The sequence below is a fragment of the Trichomycterus rosablanca genome, chromosome 12 (genome assembly GCF_030014385.1).
Source record: "Trichomycterus rosablanca isolate fTriRos1 chromosome 12, fTriRos1.hap1, whole genome shotgun sequence".
Classification (NCBI taxonomy): Eukaryota; Metazoa; Chordata; class Actinopteri; order Siluriformes; family Trichomycteridae; genus Trichomycterus; species Trichomycterus rosablanca.
Window position 1 is genome coordinate 29,477,668 of NC_085999.1, and position 19,997 is coordinate 29,497,664.

At 42.8% G+C, this 19,997-nt stretch overlaps 1 protein-coding gene across 1 annotated transcript; it reads right to left on the reverse strand.

The window, feature by feature from the left end:
- Positions 1-566: 566 nt before the first annotated feature.
- Positions 567-19,723, reverse strand: LOC134323859 (interferon alpha/beta receptor 2-like). Its single transcript, XM_063005407.1, has 7 exons — positions 19,503-19,723; positions 16,276-16,408; positions 15,450-15,622; positions 13,352-13,494; positions 13,099-13,249; positions 11,251-11,363; positions 567-1,327 (listed from the first exon to the last, which is right to left on the reverse strand). The coding sequence occupies exons 1-7, from the start codon at positions 19,552-19,554 to the stop codon at positions 593-595; spliced, it is 1,500 nt and encodes a 499-aa protein (XP_062861477.1). The 5' UTR covers positions 19,555-19,723; the 3' UTR covers positions 567-592.
- Between the last annotated feature and the right edge of the window lie 274 nt (positions 19,724-19,997).

Sequence of the window (19,997 nt, forward strand, 5' to 3'; positions counted from 1 at the left end):
CCAAAAATATCCAGCCAACAGCGCCCCGTAGGCAGCGTCTTCTGACCACTGATGAACGTCTAGAAGATGACCAACTCAAACAGCAGCAATAGATGAGTGATCATCTACAAGGTGACTTTACATCTACAAAGTGGACCAACTAGTTAGTAGTGTCTAATAGAGTGGACAGTGAGAGGACACAGTATTTAAAAACTCCAGCAGCGCTGCTGTGTCTGATCCACTCATACCAGCACAACACACACTAACACACCACCACCGTGTCATTGTCACTGCAGTGCTGAGAGTGATCCACCACCTAAATAATACCTGCTCTGTGGTGGTCCTGACCATTGAAGAACAGGGTAAAAGCAGGCTAAAAAAAGTATGTAGAGAAACAGATGGACTACAGTCAGTAATTGTAGAACTTCAAAGTGCTTCTATATGGTAAGAGGAGCTGATAAAATTGACAGTGAGTGTAGAAACAAGGAGGTGGTTTTAATGTTATGGCTGATCAGTGTATGTGTATATATATATATAAGGATAAGTGGAATGGTAGAACGAATGCAAACATGGTTTATGAACGTAAGGATATTTTTTGGTCCAGACCCAACTTTTAATTCCGCTTCATATAGCCTGAATAATCTTCCTCTTCCTCCTCATCTTCATCCTCCTCAGAGCTTAAAAAGTGTCTGTTGGAGGTCTGAGAGACTGTGGGCTGCTCATCAGTAGTGGTTTTCCCCAGCTTCAAACTAAACAAAGGCACCAAGGGTTCGATTTTCTGCACATGAATTAAATTCTTTTCTTCCTCGACCTCCTCTTGCTGTTCCTCTCTTTGGCCTCTCAGTGTCAAAGAAAATAAATTCACGTTCACTTCACTCTCATCCTGTTCTTTCTGTCTTTCATTTTCTCCTCTTGTAACTTTCAGGATGTCCAGATTGTTCTGATGGTTTTTAGTTTCTAGTGGTATCGGGAGTGATGAGATGATCGAGTTTGTAGATTTTGGAGGTTTCAGCTGCCAGTCATGCTGAGCTAACACTGGCTCTTTCTGGAAGATTTGGGACTCTGGTGTGCTGAATTCAGTCAACGGCTTGCTATTATCCTTGTGCTGAATCTCCGGAGTAACTTGAGCTAACACAGCTTCTGAATGTTCCTCATGACACGCAACTTGTTCACAACCATGTCGTTTCTCATAGGCCACCAGTTCATCTTCTTTTTCTTGGTCAGTCTCTTCATCCTTTTCTTCTTCAGCTGTTATACTGGCTGGGTTGGTCTCCAGTGAAACACAGGTTATGAATTCAACAGTGGGCAAAACAAGCACCTGCACTTTATATGGGCTTTTAAAGGAACTCTGAAAAGAGAACAGAATAATACAATGTCAGTATAATAATTTGTTTTTTGGCATTTAGCAGATGCTTTTATCCAAAGCGACTTACAGTTGTAACAGTATACAATCTACGCAATTGAGGCTTAAGGGCCTTGCTCAAGAGCCCAACAGTGGCAACCTGGAGTTTAAATCTTTGGATTACTGGTCCAGTACTTTAACCACTAGGCTACAACTCCCCCATAAACACATCAATTTAAAGCAATCATCCCAATTTGGATACACTCAACTCCTCTTTGCACTCTGACGACCTCTGCTGGTGGTATGACACCCTTGTTTACCCCAAAGAGGGGGGTGTAGGCTATCCTTCAAGAATTGTCCCATGCTCATGTATTAGGCTACACTGTGATTATCTGTGCTAGGATGCTGGAAATTGCTGCTTGAGGCTATATTTAGGTGATTTTTATTATGGGTGTTGCATCACATTTCCCCTTAAATAAATAACTAGAGATGTGCATTTCCGGAGAAAATGCGAGTGTGATTACCGTGTGCCGGTCGGGCGGGCGCGCGTAACCCAATGCTTTATCCAAGTTGGGGTGTCATCAGTGGGCTTTACGATTTAAAATTGGAACGGCGTCGATATCTCGAACTTTCAAAAAATGAATGGAAGTGAATGGGACCAAAAACCGGGCGTGGCAGGTGGGTGTGGGTTCGAATCCCCATGCTGTACCTGAGTCGGGGTTACATCAGTGGGCTTTACGATATAGAGTTGGAACGGCGTTGATATCTCGAACTTTCAAAAAATGAATGGAAGTGAATGGGGACAAAAACCGGGCGTGGCAGGTGGGCGTGGGTTCGAATCCCCATGCTGTACCTGAGTCGGGGTTACATCAGTGAGCTTTACGATTTAGAGTTGGAACGGCGTTGATATCTCGAACTTTCAAAAAATGAATGGAAGTGAATGGGGACAAAAACCGGGCGTGGCAGGTGGGTGTGGGTTCGAATCCCCATGCCGTACCCAAGTCGGGGTTACATCAGGGGGCTTTACAATTTAGAGTTGGAACGGCGTTGATATCTCAAACTTTCAAAAAATGAATGGAAGTGAATGGGGACAAAAACCGGGCGTGGCAGGTGGGTGTGGGTTCGAATCCCCATGCCGTACCCAAGTCGGGGTTACATCAGGGGGCTTTATAATTTAGAGTTGGAACGGCGTTGATATCTCGAACTTTCAAAAAATGAATGGAAGTGAATGGGACCAAAAAACGGGCGTGGCAGGTGGGTGTGGGTTCGAATCCCCATGCCGTACCCAAGTCGGGGTTACATCAAGGGGCTTTACAATTTAGAGTTGGAACGGCGTTGATATCTCGAACTTTCAAAAAATGAATGGAAGTGAATGGGGACAAAAACCGGGCGTGGCAGGTGGGTGTGGGTTCGAATCCCCATGCTGTATCTGAGTCGGGGTTACATCAGTGGGCTTTACGATAGAGTTGGAACGGCGTCGATATCTCAAACTTTCAAAAAATGAATGGAAGAGAATGGAGCCGAAAATCGGCCGTGGCAGGTGGGTGTGGGTTCGAATCCCCATGCCGTACCCAAGTCGGGGTTACATCAGGGGGCTTTACAATTTAGAGTTGGAACGGCGTTGATATCTCGAACTTTCAAAAAATGAATGGAAGTGAATGGGACCAAAAACCGGGCGTGGCAGGTGGGTGTGGGTTCGAATCCCCATGCTGTATCTGAGTCGGGGTTACATCAGTGGGCTTTAAGATATAGAGTTGGAACGGCGTTGATATCTCAAACTTTTAAAAAATGAATGGAAGTGAATGGAGCCTGAAAATGGGCGTGGCAGGTGTGCATGGGTTCGAATCCCCATGCTGTATCTGAGTCGGGGTTACATCAGTGGGCTTTACGATATAGAGTTGGAACGGCGTTGATATCTCGAACTTTAAAAAAATGAATAGAAGTGAATGGAGCTGAAAACCGGGCGTGGCAGGTGGGCGTGGGTTCGAATCCCCATGCTGTATCCAACTCGGGGTTACATCAGTGGGCTTTACGATATAGAGTTGGAACGGCATTGATATCTCGAACTTTCAAAAAATGAATGGAAGTGAATGGAGCCGGAAAATGGGCGTGGCAGGTGGGCATGGGTTCGAATCCCCATGCTGTACCTGAGTCGGGGTTACATCAGTGGGCTTTACGATATAGAGTTGGAACGGCGTTGATATCTCGAACTTTCAAAAAATGAATGGAAGTGAATGGAGCCGGAAAATGGGCGTGGCAGGTGGGTGTGGGTTCGAATCCCCATGCTGTACCTGAGTCGGGGTTACATCAGTGGGCTTTACGATATAGAGTTGGAACGGCGTTGATATCTCGAACTTTCAAAAAATGAATGGAAGTGAATGGAGCTGAAAACCGGGCGTGGCAGGTGGGCGTGGGTTCGAATCCCCATGCTGTATCCAACTCGGGGTTACATCAGTGGGCTTTACGATATAGAGTTGGAACAGCGTTGATATCTCGAACTTTCAAAAAATGAATAGAAGTGAATGGAGCTGAAAACCGGGCGTGGCAGGTGGGCGTGGGTTCGAATCCCCATGCTGTACCCAAGTCGGGGTTACATCAGTGGGCTTTACGATATAGAGTTGGAACGGCGTTGATATCTCGAACTTTCAAAAAATGAATGGAAGTGAATGGAGCTGAAAACCGGGCGTGGCAGGTGGGCGTGGGTTCGAATCCCCATGCTGTATCCAACTCGGGGTTACATCAGTGGGCTTTACGATATAGAGTTGGAACGGCGTTGATATCTCGAACTTTCAAAAAATGAATGGAAGTGAATGGAGCCGGAAAATGGGCGTGGCAGGTGGGCATGGGTTCGAATCCCCATGCTGTACCTGAGTCGGGGTTACATCAGTGGGCTTTACGATATAGAGTTGGAACGGCGTTGATATCTCGAACTTTCAAAAAATGAATGGAAGTGAATAGAGCTGAAAACCGGGCGTGGCAGGTGGGCGTGGGTTCGAATCCCCATGCTGTATCCAACTCGGGGTTACATCAGTGGGCTTTACGATATAGAGTTGGAACAGCGTTGATATATCGAACTTTCAAAAAATGAATAGAAGTGAATGGGACCAAAAACCGGGCGTGGCAGGTGGGCGTGGGTTCGAATCCCCAGGCTGTACCGAAGTTGGGGTTACATCAGTGGGTTTTCCGATTTAGAGTTGGAACGGCGTTGATATCTCGAACTTTCAAAAAATGAATGGAAGTGAATGGGGCCGAAAAACGGGCGTGGCAGGTGGGCGTTGGTTCGAATCCCCATGCTGTACCTATGTCGGGGTTACATCAGTGGGCTTTACGATTAAGAGTTGGAACGGCGTTGATATTTCAAACTTTCAAAAAATGAATGGAAGTGAATGGGGCCGAAAAACGGGCGTGGCAGGTGGGCGTTGGTTCGAATCCCCATGCTGTACCCAAGTTGGGGTTACATCAGTGGGCTTTACGATTAAGAGTTGGAACGGCGTTGATATTTCAAACTTTCAAAAAATGAATGGAAGTGAATGGGGCCGAAAAACGGGCGTGGCAGGTGGGCATGGGTTCGAATCCCCATGCTGTACTTAAGTCGGGGTAACATCAGGGGGCTTCACAATTTAGAGTTGGAACGGCATTGATATCTCAAACTTTCAAAAAATGAATGGAAGTGAATGGGGACAAAAACCGGGCGTGGCAGGTGGGTATGGGTTCGAATCCCCATGCTGTATCTGAGTCGGGGTTACATCAGTGGGCTTTACGATATAGAGTTGGAACGGCGTCGATATCTCAAACTTTAAAAAAATGAATGGAAGTGAATGGAGCCGAAAACCGGGCGTGGCAGGTGGGCATGGGTTCGAATCCCCATGCTGTACCTGAGTCTTGGTTACATCAGGGGGCTTTACGATATAGAGTTGGAACGGTGTTGATATCTCGAACTTTCAAAAAATGAATGGAAGTGAATGGTGACAAAAACCGGGCGTGGCAGGTGGGCGTGGGTTCGAATCCCCATGCTGTACCTGAGTCTTGGTTACATCAGGGGGCTTTACAATTTAGAGTTGGAACGGCGTCGATATCTCGAACTTTCATAAAATGAATGGAAGTGAATGGGGCCGAAAAACGGGCGTGGCAGGTGGGTGTGGGTTTGAATCCCCATGCTCAGTGGGAAGTGAGCGTATCTAAATGTTGTATGTGAGTGGGGTTACATCAGTGGGAAGTGAGCGTATCTAAATGCTGTATAGAAGAGGTACAGTGTGTGTTTGGGGGATGGGGGGGTAAATACTTTATCTTTAAATCCTAGCTCTCGATTTGAGTCGAGGGCGGGTATAGGAAAATCCCATTCTAAAAAAATGAATGGAAGTCAATGGGACCAAAAAACGCTACAAAAGCGGGCGTGGCCGGCGAACGGGCGGGCGGATCGAAAACGTGTATACAAGCGCTCGATTCCCGTATGGGCCGGACGATTTGGCGCTGGAACGGGGTCGATATCTCGAAAACTGCGGACGAAGAAACGCGGACAAAAAACGGGTGGAATAATAATAATAACTAGAGAGTGCATTTCCGGAGAAAATGCGAGTGTGATTGCCGTGTGCCGGTCGGCGGGCGTGCGCAGGTCGGGGGCGCGCATGCGTTTAGAAGTGGTGCGGTGCGTGGGGTGTGAATACTTTCTCCCAGACAGGCCACTGTATCTGTGCACAAGCTGTGGTGTGAGCACAAGTTCACTCTGGGTGTGTTTGAAAAGCCAAACCTGTAAAAAAATGCATTTCTGCACGTTTGTACTGCTTACAAATCAGTACTCATTCATTTACATGTGATTATCACTGCAGGGGCCATGGTATTGCGCAATCTATGATCGGCTGTGTCTCATTTACAGATTTCAGGCATAGTGCACTCAGACTTCGGTCCCTCTTTTAGCATTTAGCAATTCCCATTGATTTCAATGCATCCGTTAGCCTTGAAGCTAACGGATATAAATATCTTTGTTTCTGTTGCAGCGCGAACGATATGACGCTCACTGCAAAGTCTAACTGCACTATAATTTCATTCTGTGCAGCGTTTTCATCTTAAAAATCACTAATACTTTAGTTACAGACCAAAATAAGTCAGATTTTTTGGCGGCCGCCATTTTCTATTCTCAGAACGGCCTGAAGATGCCGTCTACGTCATCACGTTGACGTTCTGTGGAAAGCCAAAGGTGTCAAGATTTTTGTCCAAAAATTCGGGCAAAAACGGGCATAAATGCCACACGGATGGGCGTATCCGGATGATTTTTTGGATTTGGGCGCTAATTAATGACCCGGTCGATCAAGGGTTGGAACGGCGTTGATAGCTCGAAATTCATTTCAAAATGAATGGGAGTCAATGGGGAAAAACGGGCACCTTAAAACGGGCACTGTGCCCACAGTGTTGGTTCGATCAAAAAGTTGTATACAAGCGCTCTATTCCCGTATGGGCCGGACGATTTGGCGCTGGAACGGGGTCGATATCTCGAAAACTGCGGGAGAAGAAGCACGGACAAAAAACGGGCAGAATAATAATAATATATTGAAAACGAAAATAACAATAACAATAGTGTGCTTGCATTCTGCAATCACACTAATAATATGACTTTCGGATAACAATAGTATGATTGCCTTTAGGCAATCACACTAATAATAAATAAATATTATTTTTATTTATTTATTAGGATTTTAACGTCATGCTTTACACTTTGGTTACATTCATGTCAGAAAACAGTAGTTACTCGTTGCACAAAATTCATCGGTTGACAATTTTGTATCTCCAATTTACCTCTCTTGCATGTCTTTGGACTGTGGGGGGAGTACAGAGTACACAACAGAGTAGGTATTATTTAAGTGGTGGATCATTCTCAGCACTGCAGTGACTGCAGTGACACTGTTAGTGTGTGTTGTGCTGGTATGAGTGGATAAGACACAGCAGAGCTTCTGGAGTTTTTAAAAACCTCACTGTTCCTGCTGGACTGAGAATAGTCCACCAACCAAATAATACCTGCTCTGTGGTGGTCCTGACCATTGAAGTACAGAGTAAAAACAGGTTAAAAAATGTATGCAGAGAAACAGATGGACAGTCAGTAATTGTAGAACTACAAAGTGCTCCTATATGGTAAGTGAAGCCGATAAAAATGGGCAGTGAGTGTAGAAACAAGGAGGTGGTTTTAATGTTATGGCAGATCGGTGTATGCAGACATGCATTGGCGTTATAACAAAGATATTAATCCTATATGAAATAAATTCGAAGTCATCGAAGTCCATGAGTGAACTTTTCAGGTCTTTAGCCTGCGCTGCTGAATTATTTCCACTATAAGTTTAATAGTGCAAAGTTTTTTCATACATTTTACCAGTAAACATGTTAAAGAATGGTAAAATCAATACTATTAAACATTATACATAAATATTAAGAATTTCTTAAGATGACAATGGCAGTAATACAGAAGTGTAATATGATTTTAAGCTAAATGAACAATCCATGTGCTGTATTTATCATTTAATTGCATTGGCAAGGTGAGGAGGGAAAGAAATGCAAATAACAGCCTGTTGAAACTGCAATCACAACTCATGAGCAATTCTGAAAGCGAAAAAACACAGTAGGCTTGTAACCACAACTATGTAACCACAACTGCATCAGGAACATGACATTTATTATAGTCACGCAAGATTTCAAACCAAAGGTGAAAACACCAGCACGTTGTCTGTAAGTGGTAAAAATAAGCCAGCAGTGAATTAGTGGTACAAAAATAACGAATCACAAATCACATAAAATACTAGCATGCAGTGAGGGCTGAACACTAGTGTAAATGCTACGGCACATTTTTCCCTGTTTTAATACAATGTTTTTAAATAAATGATATGATTCATTTTTTCCTGATGTACCTTGAGCTGTTGTAATACTTTTTTTTTCTTTCTATTTTTCCCCACTTTTCCCCCCAATTTTTCTCCCCTATTCTAGTCGTGTCCAATTACCCTGATCCTCTATACTGATTCGACCCTTCACCACTGACTGAGGACGCCTCTCAACTGACATACGCCCCCTCTGGCACGTACAGTCAGTACAGACTGCATTTTTCACCTGCACGAGTCAGGTTCATACACTGACGGGCACTGTGTATGGAGGGCCACACCCCCATCAGCATTATTCCTCAGCCCTGTGCAGGCGCCATCAGTCAGCCAGCAGGGGCCGCAGTCGCACCAGTTATGAGGACCTATGATCCGACTTTTTTACCCTCTAACCCTGAACAACAGCCAATCATTGTTCATGCCCAGTCGGAAAGGCAGAGCTGAGATACGATGTATTCGAAACCCCAACTCTGGTGCGCTAGTGTACTTTACCGCTGCGCCACCTGAGCGGCTGAGCTATTGTAATACTTGACTTTCCCTGGGATTAATAAAGTGATCTATCCATCCATCCATCCATCCATCCTTTATTTTCCCAATCTAGTTGTACATAATTATCTAGCTGATCGAGGAGTGCCATACCTAACCACACACTCCCTCCATGTGTCTTTGCCAATTACTTCTCCTCACCTTTATGAGGTGGGTTCAGACAAGAATCTGTATCGTGTATGGAGAGTTAAGCACTGATGTCTATTATTCCGTGTCTCTGTGCAGCGCCTCGACCTGCCAGCAGAGGCCGCAAATGCAGCAGTAATGAGAAATCTATTTAGATCCTCTTCCCAGCCGTAGAGATAGATAATAATGTCCGTATACAGTCCTGCTCACCATTATTGGCACCCCTTCATTTTTTGCATAACCTGTACAATATCTTCAGAAATAAATGGAAATGTACCAAATTTATATTATCAGGATTTTTTAATTGGAGGTCCAAAGTAATATAACGAAGAACATTGTTTTTCAGCTTACATGTTGTCATTTTAAAGAAGAAACAGAAAAAAACAGCATGTGCAGTAATAAAGGCACCCCTCCTTAATATTTGGTTGCACACCCTTTGGCAGTGATGACAGCCTCCAAACGTTTCTTGTAGCCATCTATAAGCTTCTTGCACTTCTCAGCTGGTATTTTCTCCCACTCTTCCTTTGCAGTTTGTTCGAGCTCTTGAATGTTTGCAGGGTTCTTTTTCCCAATGGCAGATTTCAGCTCACCCCACAGATTTTCAATGGGATTGAGATCAGGACTCATTGCTGGCCATTTTAAAACAGTCCATTTCTTCCTTTTCAACCATTCCTGTGTGCTTTTGGATGTGTGCTTTGGGTCTTTGTCTTGCTGGAGGACCCATGATCTTCGACTCAAACCAAGTTTTCTTACACTGGGTAGGACATTTTGCTCTAAAATCTCTTGGTAATTCTCCGATTTCATGATTCCTGTGATACGGTCGAGGCCCACAGTACCAGACGCAGCAAAACAGCCCCACAGCATTATGGATCCTCCACCATGCTTAACTGTAGGTAGGGTGTTCTTTTCCTTATACGCTTCATTGCGCCGTCTGTAAACAAACTGTTGGTGTGCATTGCCAAAAAGCTCTATTTTTGTTTCATCGGTCCACAGAACATTTTCCCAGAAGGATTGTGGTTTGTCCAGGTACTCTTTGGCAAAGTTGAGTCGTTCCTTTTTATGTCTTTTCTTCAGCAATGGTTTCTTTCTTGGCCTTCGCCCATAAAGCTCTGCTTGGTTTAGTGTGCGCCGTATGGTACTTGTTGAAACCAAGACCCCAGACTGTTCCAGGTTGGCCTTCAGGTCTTTGGATGTTTGACATGGTGTTTTTTCCACCATTCGCACCAACCTTCGAAGACATCTCTCATCAATTTTCCTCTTCCCTCCACGTCCAGGGAGGTTCTTGACTGTTCCATGCTTGGCAAACTTCTTAATAACATTGCGCACTGTTGAAACAGGGATACCAAGGTCTTTGGAGATGGCCTTATACTTTTTGGAGGTCTTGTGTTTGCTAATAATAGCACTTCTGATGTCCTCAGACAGCTCCTTTGTCTTCACCATTGTGACAAAGGAACAGGGAATAACTTGTGGCTTTTTAAAACACTGAAGTCATCATTCATTGGGTAATTAATGTCACATGGGCACTGACAATTTATCACAGGTGATTCTCATTTGTGATTTAGCACAGGTGAGTCAAAATGTGTTTCCATACTGATTTACTGTAAAGGGTGCCAATACCAGTGCCACAGCAAGCTTTAGATTTTTCTATTTTTTCTCTCCCATTGTTTTTAGTTTTAAATGTTGTTTATCATTTGCTCTTTTGTATCAAACACAAGTTCTCTATAGAAAAAAGCTGTTACACTTGATTCATTTTTTTCCAGGAGATATTCCACATTATGTACTTAAACTTCATGGGTGCCAATAATGGTGAGCAGGACTGTAGATGCCCAGTTAGCCGATAGCAGAGTTTGGTCTTTTTTATTATCATTAAAGCACATGATCAGACGACTTAAATTTGGTTGGATTTGATCGACTCATTAGAAACATGGGTCGTTGTTCACCATCTAAAAATATGGCCTCTTTAAATCCTAAGGAATTCATGTAGATTTTTTTAAATATTCAGCATTTCAGCCAAATATTTTGGCTGATTATATGATTTATAATAAAAAAAATATTGTACTGAATTCAAGGCAAATACATAATGATGTATCTGATGTATATTACCTGACAGTTTGTGAACTAGGGGTGTAACAGTACACATGTTAATATTAGACTGTGGATCAATATTTGATTAATCCAGACTAATCAGTTTAACCCAAATGCAGATATTCCCTACCATATCCCATTCTGTATCATTAACGTTTCCATTCATGAGACAATATGTATCCAGTTGTGGAATTTGTCTCATGCACTTACTTGCTATTTTTGTGACTGGCTGCCTATTCCTAATTAATTCTAACAATGAATAGCACGTTAATAAAACAATGGTGTTATAAACAATGAAAAAATAGAAGTGTGTCTCACCAAAACTGATGGTAGTTGAGTTTTCAAACAAACAGTCCCAGAAGTAATCAGCCCAGGAGCACACATCAGCAGCATCAGCACCAGCAGACACAAACTCACAAAGATGACTAAATCTAAACCAGAAACAATATTTACTCATGAGTATGAGAATGTAATCCAAAGTGCATCCAAAATTAAGACCTTAAAGCATGAGTTCTCTCATAACTAAACTTACAGTTTACAAGGACCAAAGCAGAAAAAAAAGCCAAAAAATCCTAAGTATTGGACCGTAGAGGACTGGAGTAACGTCATCTTCTCTGATAGGTCTAATTTTCTGCCTGGCTCAACATCTGGTCACCCAATGGTTAGCCAGGAGATCTGGAGAGGCCTACAAGCCATAGTGTCTTGCACGCACTGTGAAATTTGGCAGAAGTTCAGTGATGATCTGGGAGTGCTTTAGCCAGGCTGAAACCGGGCAGATTTCTTTGTGAAGGACACATGCACCAGGCCATTTATTTCCAGTAGGACAATGCTCCATGCCACGGTCAGGTCAAACTATTTGTGGAATCAAACTAAAGAGGAACACGGATGGTAACAAGCCATCAAACAAAGCTAAGCTACTTTGATTTTTGCGCTTTATATCACCATAAACCTTATTAGGTATACCAATCTGGTACGTACATTCAATGATTATTTTATAGGTTACAACTACCATACAGATGTACAACCACTGACTCTAGCCCATCTGTTGCTCTGTACACTTTGCCACCATCTGCACCCTATTATTCAATCAAAAGGAAACCCCACAGGACACCCACTCTCTACATGTTACTTGAGTGGTGGACCATTCTCAGCACTGCAATGACAGCAACAAGGTACTGACATGGTAGTGTGTGTTGTACTTGTATAGTGTAGCAGGTGCATCAGTGTTGTTGAAATGTTAAACCACCTCAGAGTCAATGATAGAAGATGAATAAAGCTGCAAATAAAAAACAAAGTCAATGTCCTGATAAATGACTAGATGTGTGTATGTTCATACACATAAAAAAAAGACTCGCTCTAGTATCTAACTGTACACCTACAACCAGTCCTAACAGGGCAGGTGTTCCAGATAAAGAGTATGTTTAAAGATTAGCAAAAAAAACAAAAAAAAACAACACTGCTGTATTTGAGATACTCAGACTAGAATAACACATACAGCGGAGCCTCGATTTTACAGACCTCCATTTAACGGATTTCAGATTTTTTGTGAAAAGCGTACCAAGACCAGTAGTTCAGTGACTGTCTGTAGGCCAGCGCACATCTTTCTGTTTTCATGAGTGATATGCTTTATTTTGTCAGGAGGCTCACTTTGTTCTCGTATTTTTCTCTGTGTTTTATGCTTAATTTTTGCAGTTCTAGTGCTTAGTTATGTACCATCACTGCTCCAGTAGCCACCAACAGTGCTTCAGACTCAGAATAATAGATATCTGAGTCCACACTATACGATCACGGCAAAAAAAAATCTCCTCCACCACACAAGGTAAATGAAATTTCTCCTCAGTAGTACAGTACACCAATTTTATATTTATTTACAGGTTTCACATAAAATATTTACATATCATTTTTCATTTTACTGTGAATGTTTAGCACTTTTGTGGACTGCAGTGCTGCGTTTTCGTATATTTTCGCACCAGTGCACCCCCCGTTAAATCGAGGTTCCACTGTACTACCATGTCAATACCCTGTCAGTGTCATTGCAGTGCTGAGAATGGTTCACCACACAAACATCGGGTCAAGGTGGTCAATGGTTCTTCTACACATCGGCCACATTAAGCTACACAGGTTAAAAAAGAAGAATTAATTTATGTCATCTTAATCAGACATTACCGAAGTTTTGCTCAGCCCCAGTTGTAGACGCACATGTAGACGCCGAATTATCTGCAGGATGATCTTTAATACCAACAGAGACGCAGTACCTCAGACCAGGTGCCAAGTCCTTTAGAACCACAGTTTCGAGCCCTCTGGTGTTTACCGGAAACTGTATGAACAGACAGACAGAGTTAGCAGGGAATAAATGAACCAACAGATAAAGATAAGCTGCATAATAAGTATGAGCATAAAAAAAGTGACGAATCTTTACGCTATCTCCTCTTTCGCTGGTCACATTAAGGCTGTAGCGGAACTCCATGTAAAGACTGTCCAGCCTCTGAGACGGAGACTGAAGATACACACACAAGGACTCATTACATGGTGAAACGTTCAGCAACGGGGATGCCAGGACAGCTGTGAGACAAGAAATAAAACACACAGGTAGATTGAAAAACTATGTTTATGCAAGTCATCAATGGTACAATGCTCATTTCTTGATTGATCTGATAATATAACCAGAAAAAACACTTCTGTTGTTCCTAAAGATGCTGGCATGACCTTTGACTACGGAAATTCGCGAAACACGTGATGTCACGAACAAGATGACTCCATCCGTCTCTCTCTCTCTCTATATATATATATATATACAGTGAGCGAACATTCAGACAGCGAACTGTGTTTTTCCGGTGTTTTCTTTATATTTTGTAAAATTCAATATTAAAATGGCCCCAAATAAGGTCTAGAGAAAGCGCAGTGGTGAGAAAATGAAAAAATCTATTACATTTCTCCCGCCAGTAGCGGTCACTGTGTATCAGACAGCGGGGACAGTGAGTGAGAGAGAAGAAGGAATTCGCTGAGTAAAGTATTCTTTCTTTGGTGCAATTACACCTACAAAATACAACACTACTGAAATAAATTAGGAAATAATAAAGAAGGAATATAAATATAATTATTAAAAATAAGAAGGAAATTTATTATGGTGAATCGTACAGCACACGTACTGTACTGAAATGTGATGTGTGTTTTTTATGTACAGTACAGTACTACTGTGTATTTTGTTTATTATTGTTTATTACAGGAATATCTATTATATAATTTAAGATTTAAGGGAAAATATAGTTGTATTTATAACAAAAAAGACCATTTAAGACATTAGAAGGGTTAGGTAAGGGGGAGGTTTGGCACAGATTAATTCTATTTACATGATTTCTTATGGGAAAAAAAGGGTTTAACTAACGAACATTTAGACTTAAGAACAGCCCCTTGGAACCAATTAAATTCGTAAGTCAAGGGTCTACTGTACTTCAGGAAATTTTAGCAATATACAACCTTTTTTTAAACAATAACATAGTATTTTATGACTACTAAAGTTAATACATGCCGTCATGTCCTAATCAACTGGTCAGTGTTTGGGTATCTGTTCATATAGCTATAAGTATGGGGACACCCTATTTGATTATTGTGTTCAGGTGGTTCAGCCATTCCCTATGGCCAACAGGTGTCATGCTGAAATCCATGCAATATAATAAATGATATGGTTCTTCTTTGAGGCAACAGTTTGGGAAAGATCCTTTCCTTCCTATTCCAGCATGACCGCGCCATCGTGCACAAAGCCACGTAAATATAGACATAGCTGGATGAGTTAGATGCTGAAGAACTCCAGTGGCATGCGAAGAGCTCTGACCTCAAAGCTAATGAGCAACTTTGGGATAAATTGGAACGCTGACTGCAAACCCGGCCATGCCTTCAGAAATCAGTGAATGGCCATTTTTTCTCCAATTTTTCCCCCTAATTTAGTCATATTTAATTACCCTGATTGTGTCACGCTTTGTAACTAATACACGCCCCCATCGACACATGTGCAGCACAGACTGCATCTTTTCACCTGCACGAGGCAAGTTCACATGCGGATCAGCCCCGTGCACGGAGAGGCACACCCCGATTAGCATTATTCCTCAACTGCGCAGGCGCCATCAATCAGCCAGCAGAGGCCGCAATCGCACCAGCCATGAGGAACCCTGGTCCGGCTAATCCCACCCTGTGAACAACAGCCAATCACTGCTCATGTAGCTGCCCAGCCAAGCCGGATGGCAGAGCTGAGACTCAATACGATGCATTTGAAATCCTAGGTTTGGTGTGCTAGTGTATTTTATTGCTGTGCCACCTGAGCGAACATTAAAATATTTTTTTTTAAATGCTGTGTTTAATAAATGGGCAGAAATGTACACAGATACACTTTAAAATGATGTAGAGAGGCTTTACCGAAATATTTTTATATATATTTGGACAAATATATACACACATAAACTTCTTAGATTTTCTGTATATAACCGACATGCAAAGCGTATGGTTAAATAAGAGTTACTCACTGCCTTTAACTGGGTTAAATGGATCATAGGATGTGGGGGTGGATGTCTCGTTTCCCAAGATGGCTGTAATGTTGATATAGTAGGTCTCACGTGGATCGGAGAAAACTTCCGTAAGGTTACAGCGCAATGGGAATTTCACCTTCGCACAATGTTCCACCGTCTTCCAGCTTTCACTACACGGGTAAACAGATATTTACATTTATATCATTTAGCAACTTTATATCCAAAGCAACTTATAACTGTAAGTTAATGAGAGTTAAGGGCCTTGCTTAGGGGCCTTACAATAGCAATGTGGCAGGAGTAGGGCTTGAACCAACAACCTAGTCCAGATGAGTAGTACAGCACCTTAACCAGTTAGCTACCACAGGCCCCAATATTTTAATATTCACATTTAGCAGCTGATTTAAGATATGTTAAAAAAATGTAATTAGACACAACAAATCTGGTAAAACTTTGGTCACCACAAAATTTAAAACTTTTTAGTGTCAGCTATTCAGATGTGAACGTAGTTTTAAATTGGATCAATGTCCTTTGCATAATCAAATCGCACCTCAGCTTCAGTACATGGACAGATGACCGACAGATTTGTTCTCAAGAATTCCTCGGATGGAAAATAAAATGCATTGTTCTCTATAAAACTAACCCCTATACCATCACACGACCACTACCATGTTTGGTTGTTGGTATGGTGTTCTTATTATAAAATGCTGGGTTGTTTTTTGTGTTTTTTACTGACTTAAATAGCCAGCAGTGCTATTAAACAAAATACAGTTTCCCAGGGAACTGAAGTGTCCAGATAAAAATGTACATGGTCAGACCAACCTACCATAAGCTGCAAACTTTGACAGTGTAACGCAGTCCTTCAGGAGATTCCGGTCCGGCCTGCCAACTGAGCAAGTGAACAAAGTAACGGGAGTCCATGGTGAGGTTTACAGGTTGGGGCAGGTGACTGCCCAACACTGGTAAAAGAAAAAGGGAGATCAGTGTTATGTTATTTATTGCTCTGAAACATGCACTACTCTGCTCAGAAAAATTACCATTGAGTCTGTTAACCAGATTTGGCATCTGGGGAAAGCCAAGACCGCTCCTGAGATTCTATTATCCATCTAATATTCCTCACATTTAACATTCTGAATGTCAACCCAGCTTTTATACAGAACATACAAAAGGTAAAGCCGGGTTCACCAGTTACCTGGGTGGTTAAGTGACTTCCTGTCTATGAAAAAACATTTTAAAGCCATTTTGATCACTCTAAAAATTCAGATAGTTCATCCAGCTCATTCGCTTGATTTGTAAACTTGCAAAATTACCCCTCCGACCCCCCTCAGTGCTTGTGTGTCTTGGGCAATTGCCCCTTCTGCCCTGCCTACACCTACTAAATATGTACACATTATAATGCACAATATGAATTGCTCTGAAGTAGTAAAGTAGAAAAAAATAAAGCAGTGAATTCAGGAATATAATGAGTGACTGTTGGGTTGCAGTCCAATGCTGCTATGATGAAAGTAAAGGTCAACAACAAAGAGCCATGCTGTGCTCTATGAGAATCCCCCAACACTGACATCCAGACCAGTCCCAGAGAACGCATATAACAACAGCAGTGAGGAAAAACCCTGTTTTATCTTCCCTCCCTAATACACTGCGTCTCCCAGTCAGGCTGAAAGCACTGCTGAGATTTGACCTCACAAGTTTGAACACTCTGGAGTGGTGAACTAGCAGGTTAGAACACAGCAATACAATCATTATTGTTGCTATTATTATTATAGTTTTATGTTATTGTAATTTGTTCTATTAAATGTGGACAAGCCTTCTAATCACTGAGTTCGCAGGGATCAATTCCACTTAGTCTCAACAGATGTATACGAACAAACAGTTTAGTGGATGGCCTTTTTTGTTCCACCACAACTGTGCACAAAGCAAGGTTCATAAAGACATGCACAGAGCTCAGCCATCAACCTCAACAAGCACCAGTATCATGAATATCATCATGTCATTTAGAGCTATACCTTGCAAATGTTTTTTTGACTACATGGGGGCACAGCACACAGCCTTCTATGTATAGAGGTGGCTGTTATTGCAGCAAAAAGAAGGGGGAAACCCTAGAGCTGTGCAACAACTACTCACAGTTTAGAGATCCAGTGGTGCTAAATGTCATGGGCTTACCTCCACAGTGACCTGACCTAAACCCCATACTACAAGGGCACTTGTAAACAAAGAAAGTAGAGGATATAGTGCCATCACAGGCTCACTCACTCTCTTAATCGCTTATCCAATTAGGGTCGCTGGGGGGTGCTGGAGCCTATCCCAGCTTTTCAATGGAAGCAAGGCACACACACCCATTCACCTATAAGGCAATTTAGTGTCTCCAATTAACCTGACTGCATGTCTTTGGACTGTCGGAGGAAACTGGAGCTCCCGGAGGAAACCAACACAGACATGGGGAGAACATGTAAACTCCACACAGAAAGGACCCAGACCGCCCCACCAGGGAATCGAACTCAGGACCTTCTTGCTGTGAGGCCACTGAGCCACCGTGCCGCCCTATGCCGAGGATATAGTGCCATAACACGCTGCTCTTTGGAATACTGTAAAATCCTGCTAGGAGAACATGGATCATCAAATTTTGGACCAACTTGGGAGTCCAGAAATTTATTTACATTTTGAAGCATCCAACTCACTCACTTTCTTAACTGCTTATCCAATTAGGGTTGGGGGTGGTGCTGAAGCCTATCCTAGCATTTCAATGGGAGCAAGGCACACAGTAACACCCTGGACGGGGCGCCAGTCCATCGCAGGGCAGACACACATACACACACACACATTCACCTATGGGGCAATTCAGTGTCTCCAATTAACCTGACTGCATGTCTTTGGACTGTGGGAGGAAACCCACACAGATGGGGAAAACATGCAAACTCCACACAGAAAGGACCCAGACTGCCCCACCTGGGGATCAAAACCAGGATCTTCTTGCTGTGAGGCAACAGTGCTACCCAGTGAGCCACCATGCCACCCTAAGCCGAGAATATAGTGCCATCACAGGCTGCTCTTTGGAATATTGTAAAATCCTGCTAGGAGAACATGGATCATTACATTTTGGACCAACTTGGGAGTCAAGACATGTATTTACATTTTGAAGCTTTCTTAACCACTTATCCAGTTAGGGTTGCGGGGGTGGGGGGTGTTGGATCCTATCCAAGCTTTTCAATGAAAGCAAGGCACACAGTAACACCCTGGACGGGGTGCCGGTCCATCGCAGGGCAGACACACACACACACATTCACCAATAGGGCAATTCAGAGTCTCCAATTAACCTGACTGCATGTCTTTAGACTGTGGGAGGAAACTGGAACTCCCGGAGGAAACCAACACAGACATGGGAAGAACATGCAAACTCCACACAGAAAGGACCCAGACCGCCCCACCAGGGGATCGAACCCAGGACCTTCTTGCTGTGAGGCAACTAAGCCACCGTGCCGCCCTTTGCCAAGGATATAGTGCCATAACATGCTGCTCTTTGGAATACTGTAAAATCCTGCTAGGAGAACATGGATCATCAAATTTTGGACCAACTTGGGAGTCCAGAAATTTATTTACATTTTAAAGCATCCAACTCACTCACTTTCTTAACTGCTTATCCAATTAGGGTTGGGGGTGGTGCTGGATCCTATCCCAGCTTTTCAATGGGAGCAAGGCACACAGTAACACCCTGGACACCCTGGACGGGGCACCAGTCCATCGCAGGCCAGACACACATACATACACACACACACACACACACACACACATTCACCTATGGGGCAATTCAGTGTCTCCAATTAACCTGACTGCATGTCTTTGGACTGTGGGGGGAAACCCACACAAACTCCACACCAGGGGATCCAACCCAGGAATCCAGGAATTCATCTACATTTTGAAGCATCCAACTATTTAGGTTATATGATTTGTAAGGAAATGCATTGTATTCAATTCAAGGAAAATGCAAAACAGATGAATAAAAGCTCAAACTACTATACACATGGTTACAAAAAGTTGTTGAGTAGAGCTACAAACCTGAAGATGGTAGGACCAGGATGAACAGAGCAAAAACAGGAACATGATCCATAGCACCAACACCCAGCTACTGAAATGTCTCATTCCGGACAAGTTCAGCTAGAAGTAAACATTTATTCTCGTTAAATGAAGTTCTCTCAGTAAGAACACTGGTCCTTATGGTGGTAACAGAGCATCCCAAACCTGAGCATCAGAACATCTCTACCATAACATGAAGTGTTCAGTGTTTCATAAAGAAACATGTCGTTTACATCTTCTGCACCGTGGGAAAAATACCTAACACACGCTTATTGTTAATTCCCATCTTCAACTTCCTAAAAACCGTCCATTTATAAAAGCATACATGTTGTCTATTTGTTACCGGTTAAAAACGTCCAAAACAACAAACTTCTCACATACAAAACTATGAAGGAAGCCATGATAACGGATCGGCTCGACATTTCTCGGAAACGCCGCCTTCCTTCCTTAAGTGCGGTGTGTTTACGTAATACGTTG

Excerpts from the sequence above, each read along its gene's own strand:
- LOC134323859 (XM_063005407.1), bottom strand. The coding sequence starts at position 19,554 with ATGGATCATGTTCCTGTTTTTGCTCTGTTCATCCTGGTCCTACCATCT. Across the intron at positions 15,623-16,275 it reads GTCAAAGTTTGCAGCTTATG|TGAAAGCTGGAAGACGGTGG; the intron begins GTAGGTTGGTCT and ends TTACCCGTGTAG. Across the intron at positions 13,250-13,351 it reads CCAGCGAAAGAGGAGATAGC|TTTCCGGTAAACACCAGAGG; the intron begins GTAAAGATTCGT and ends CTGTTCATACAG.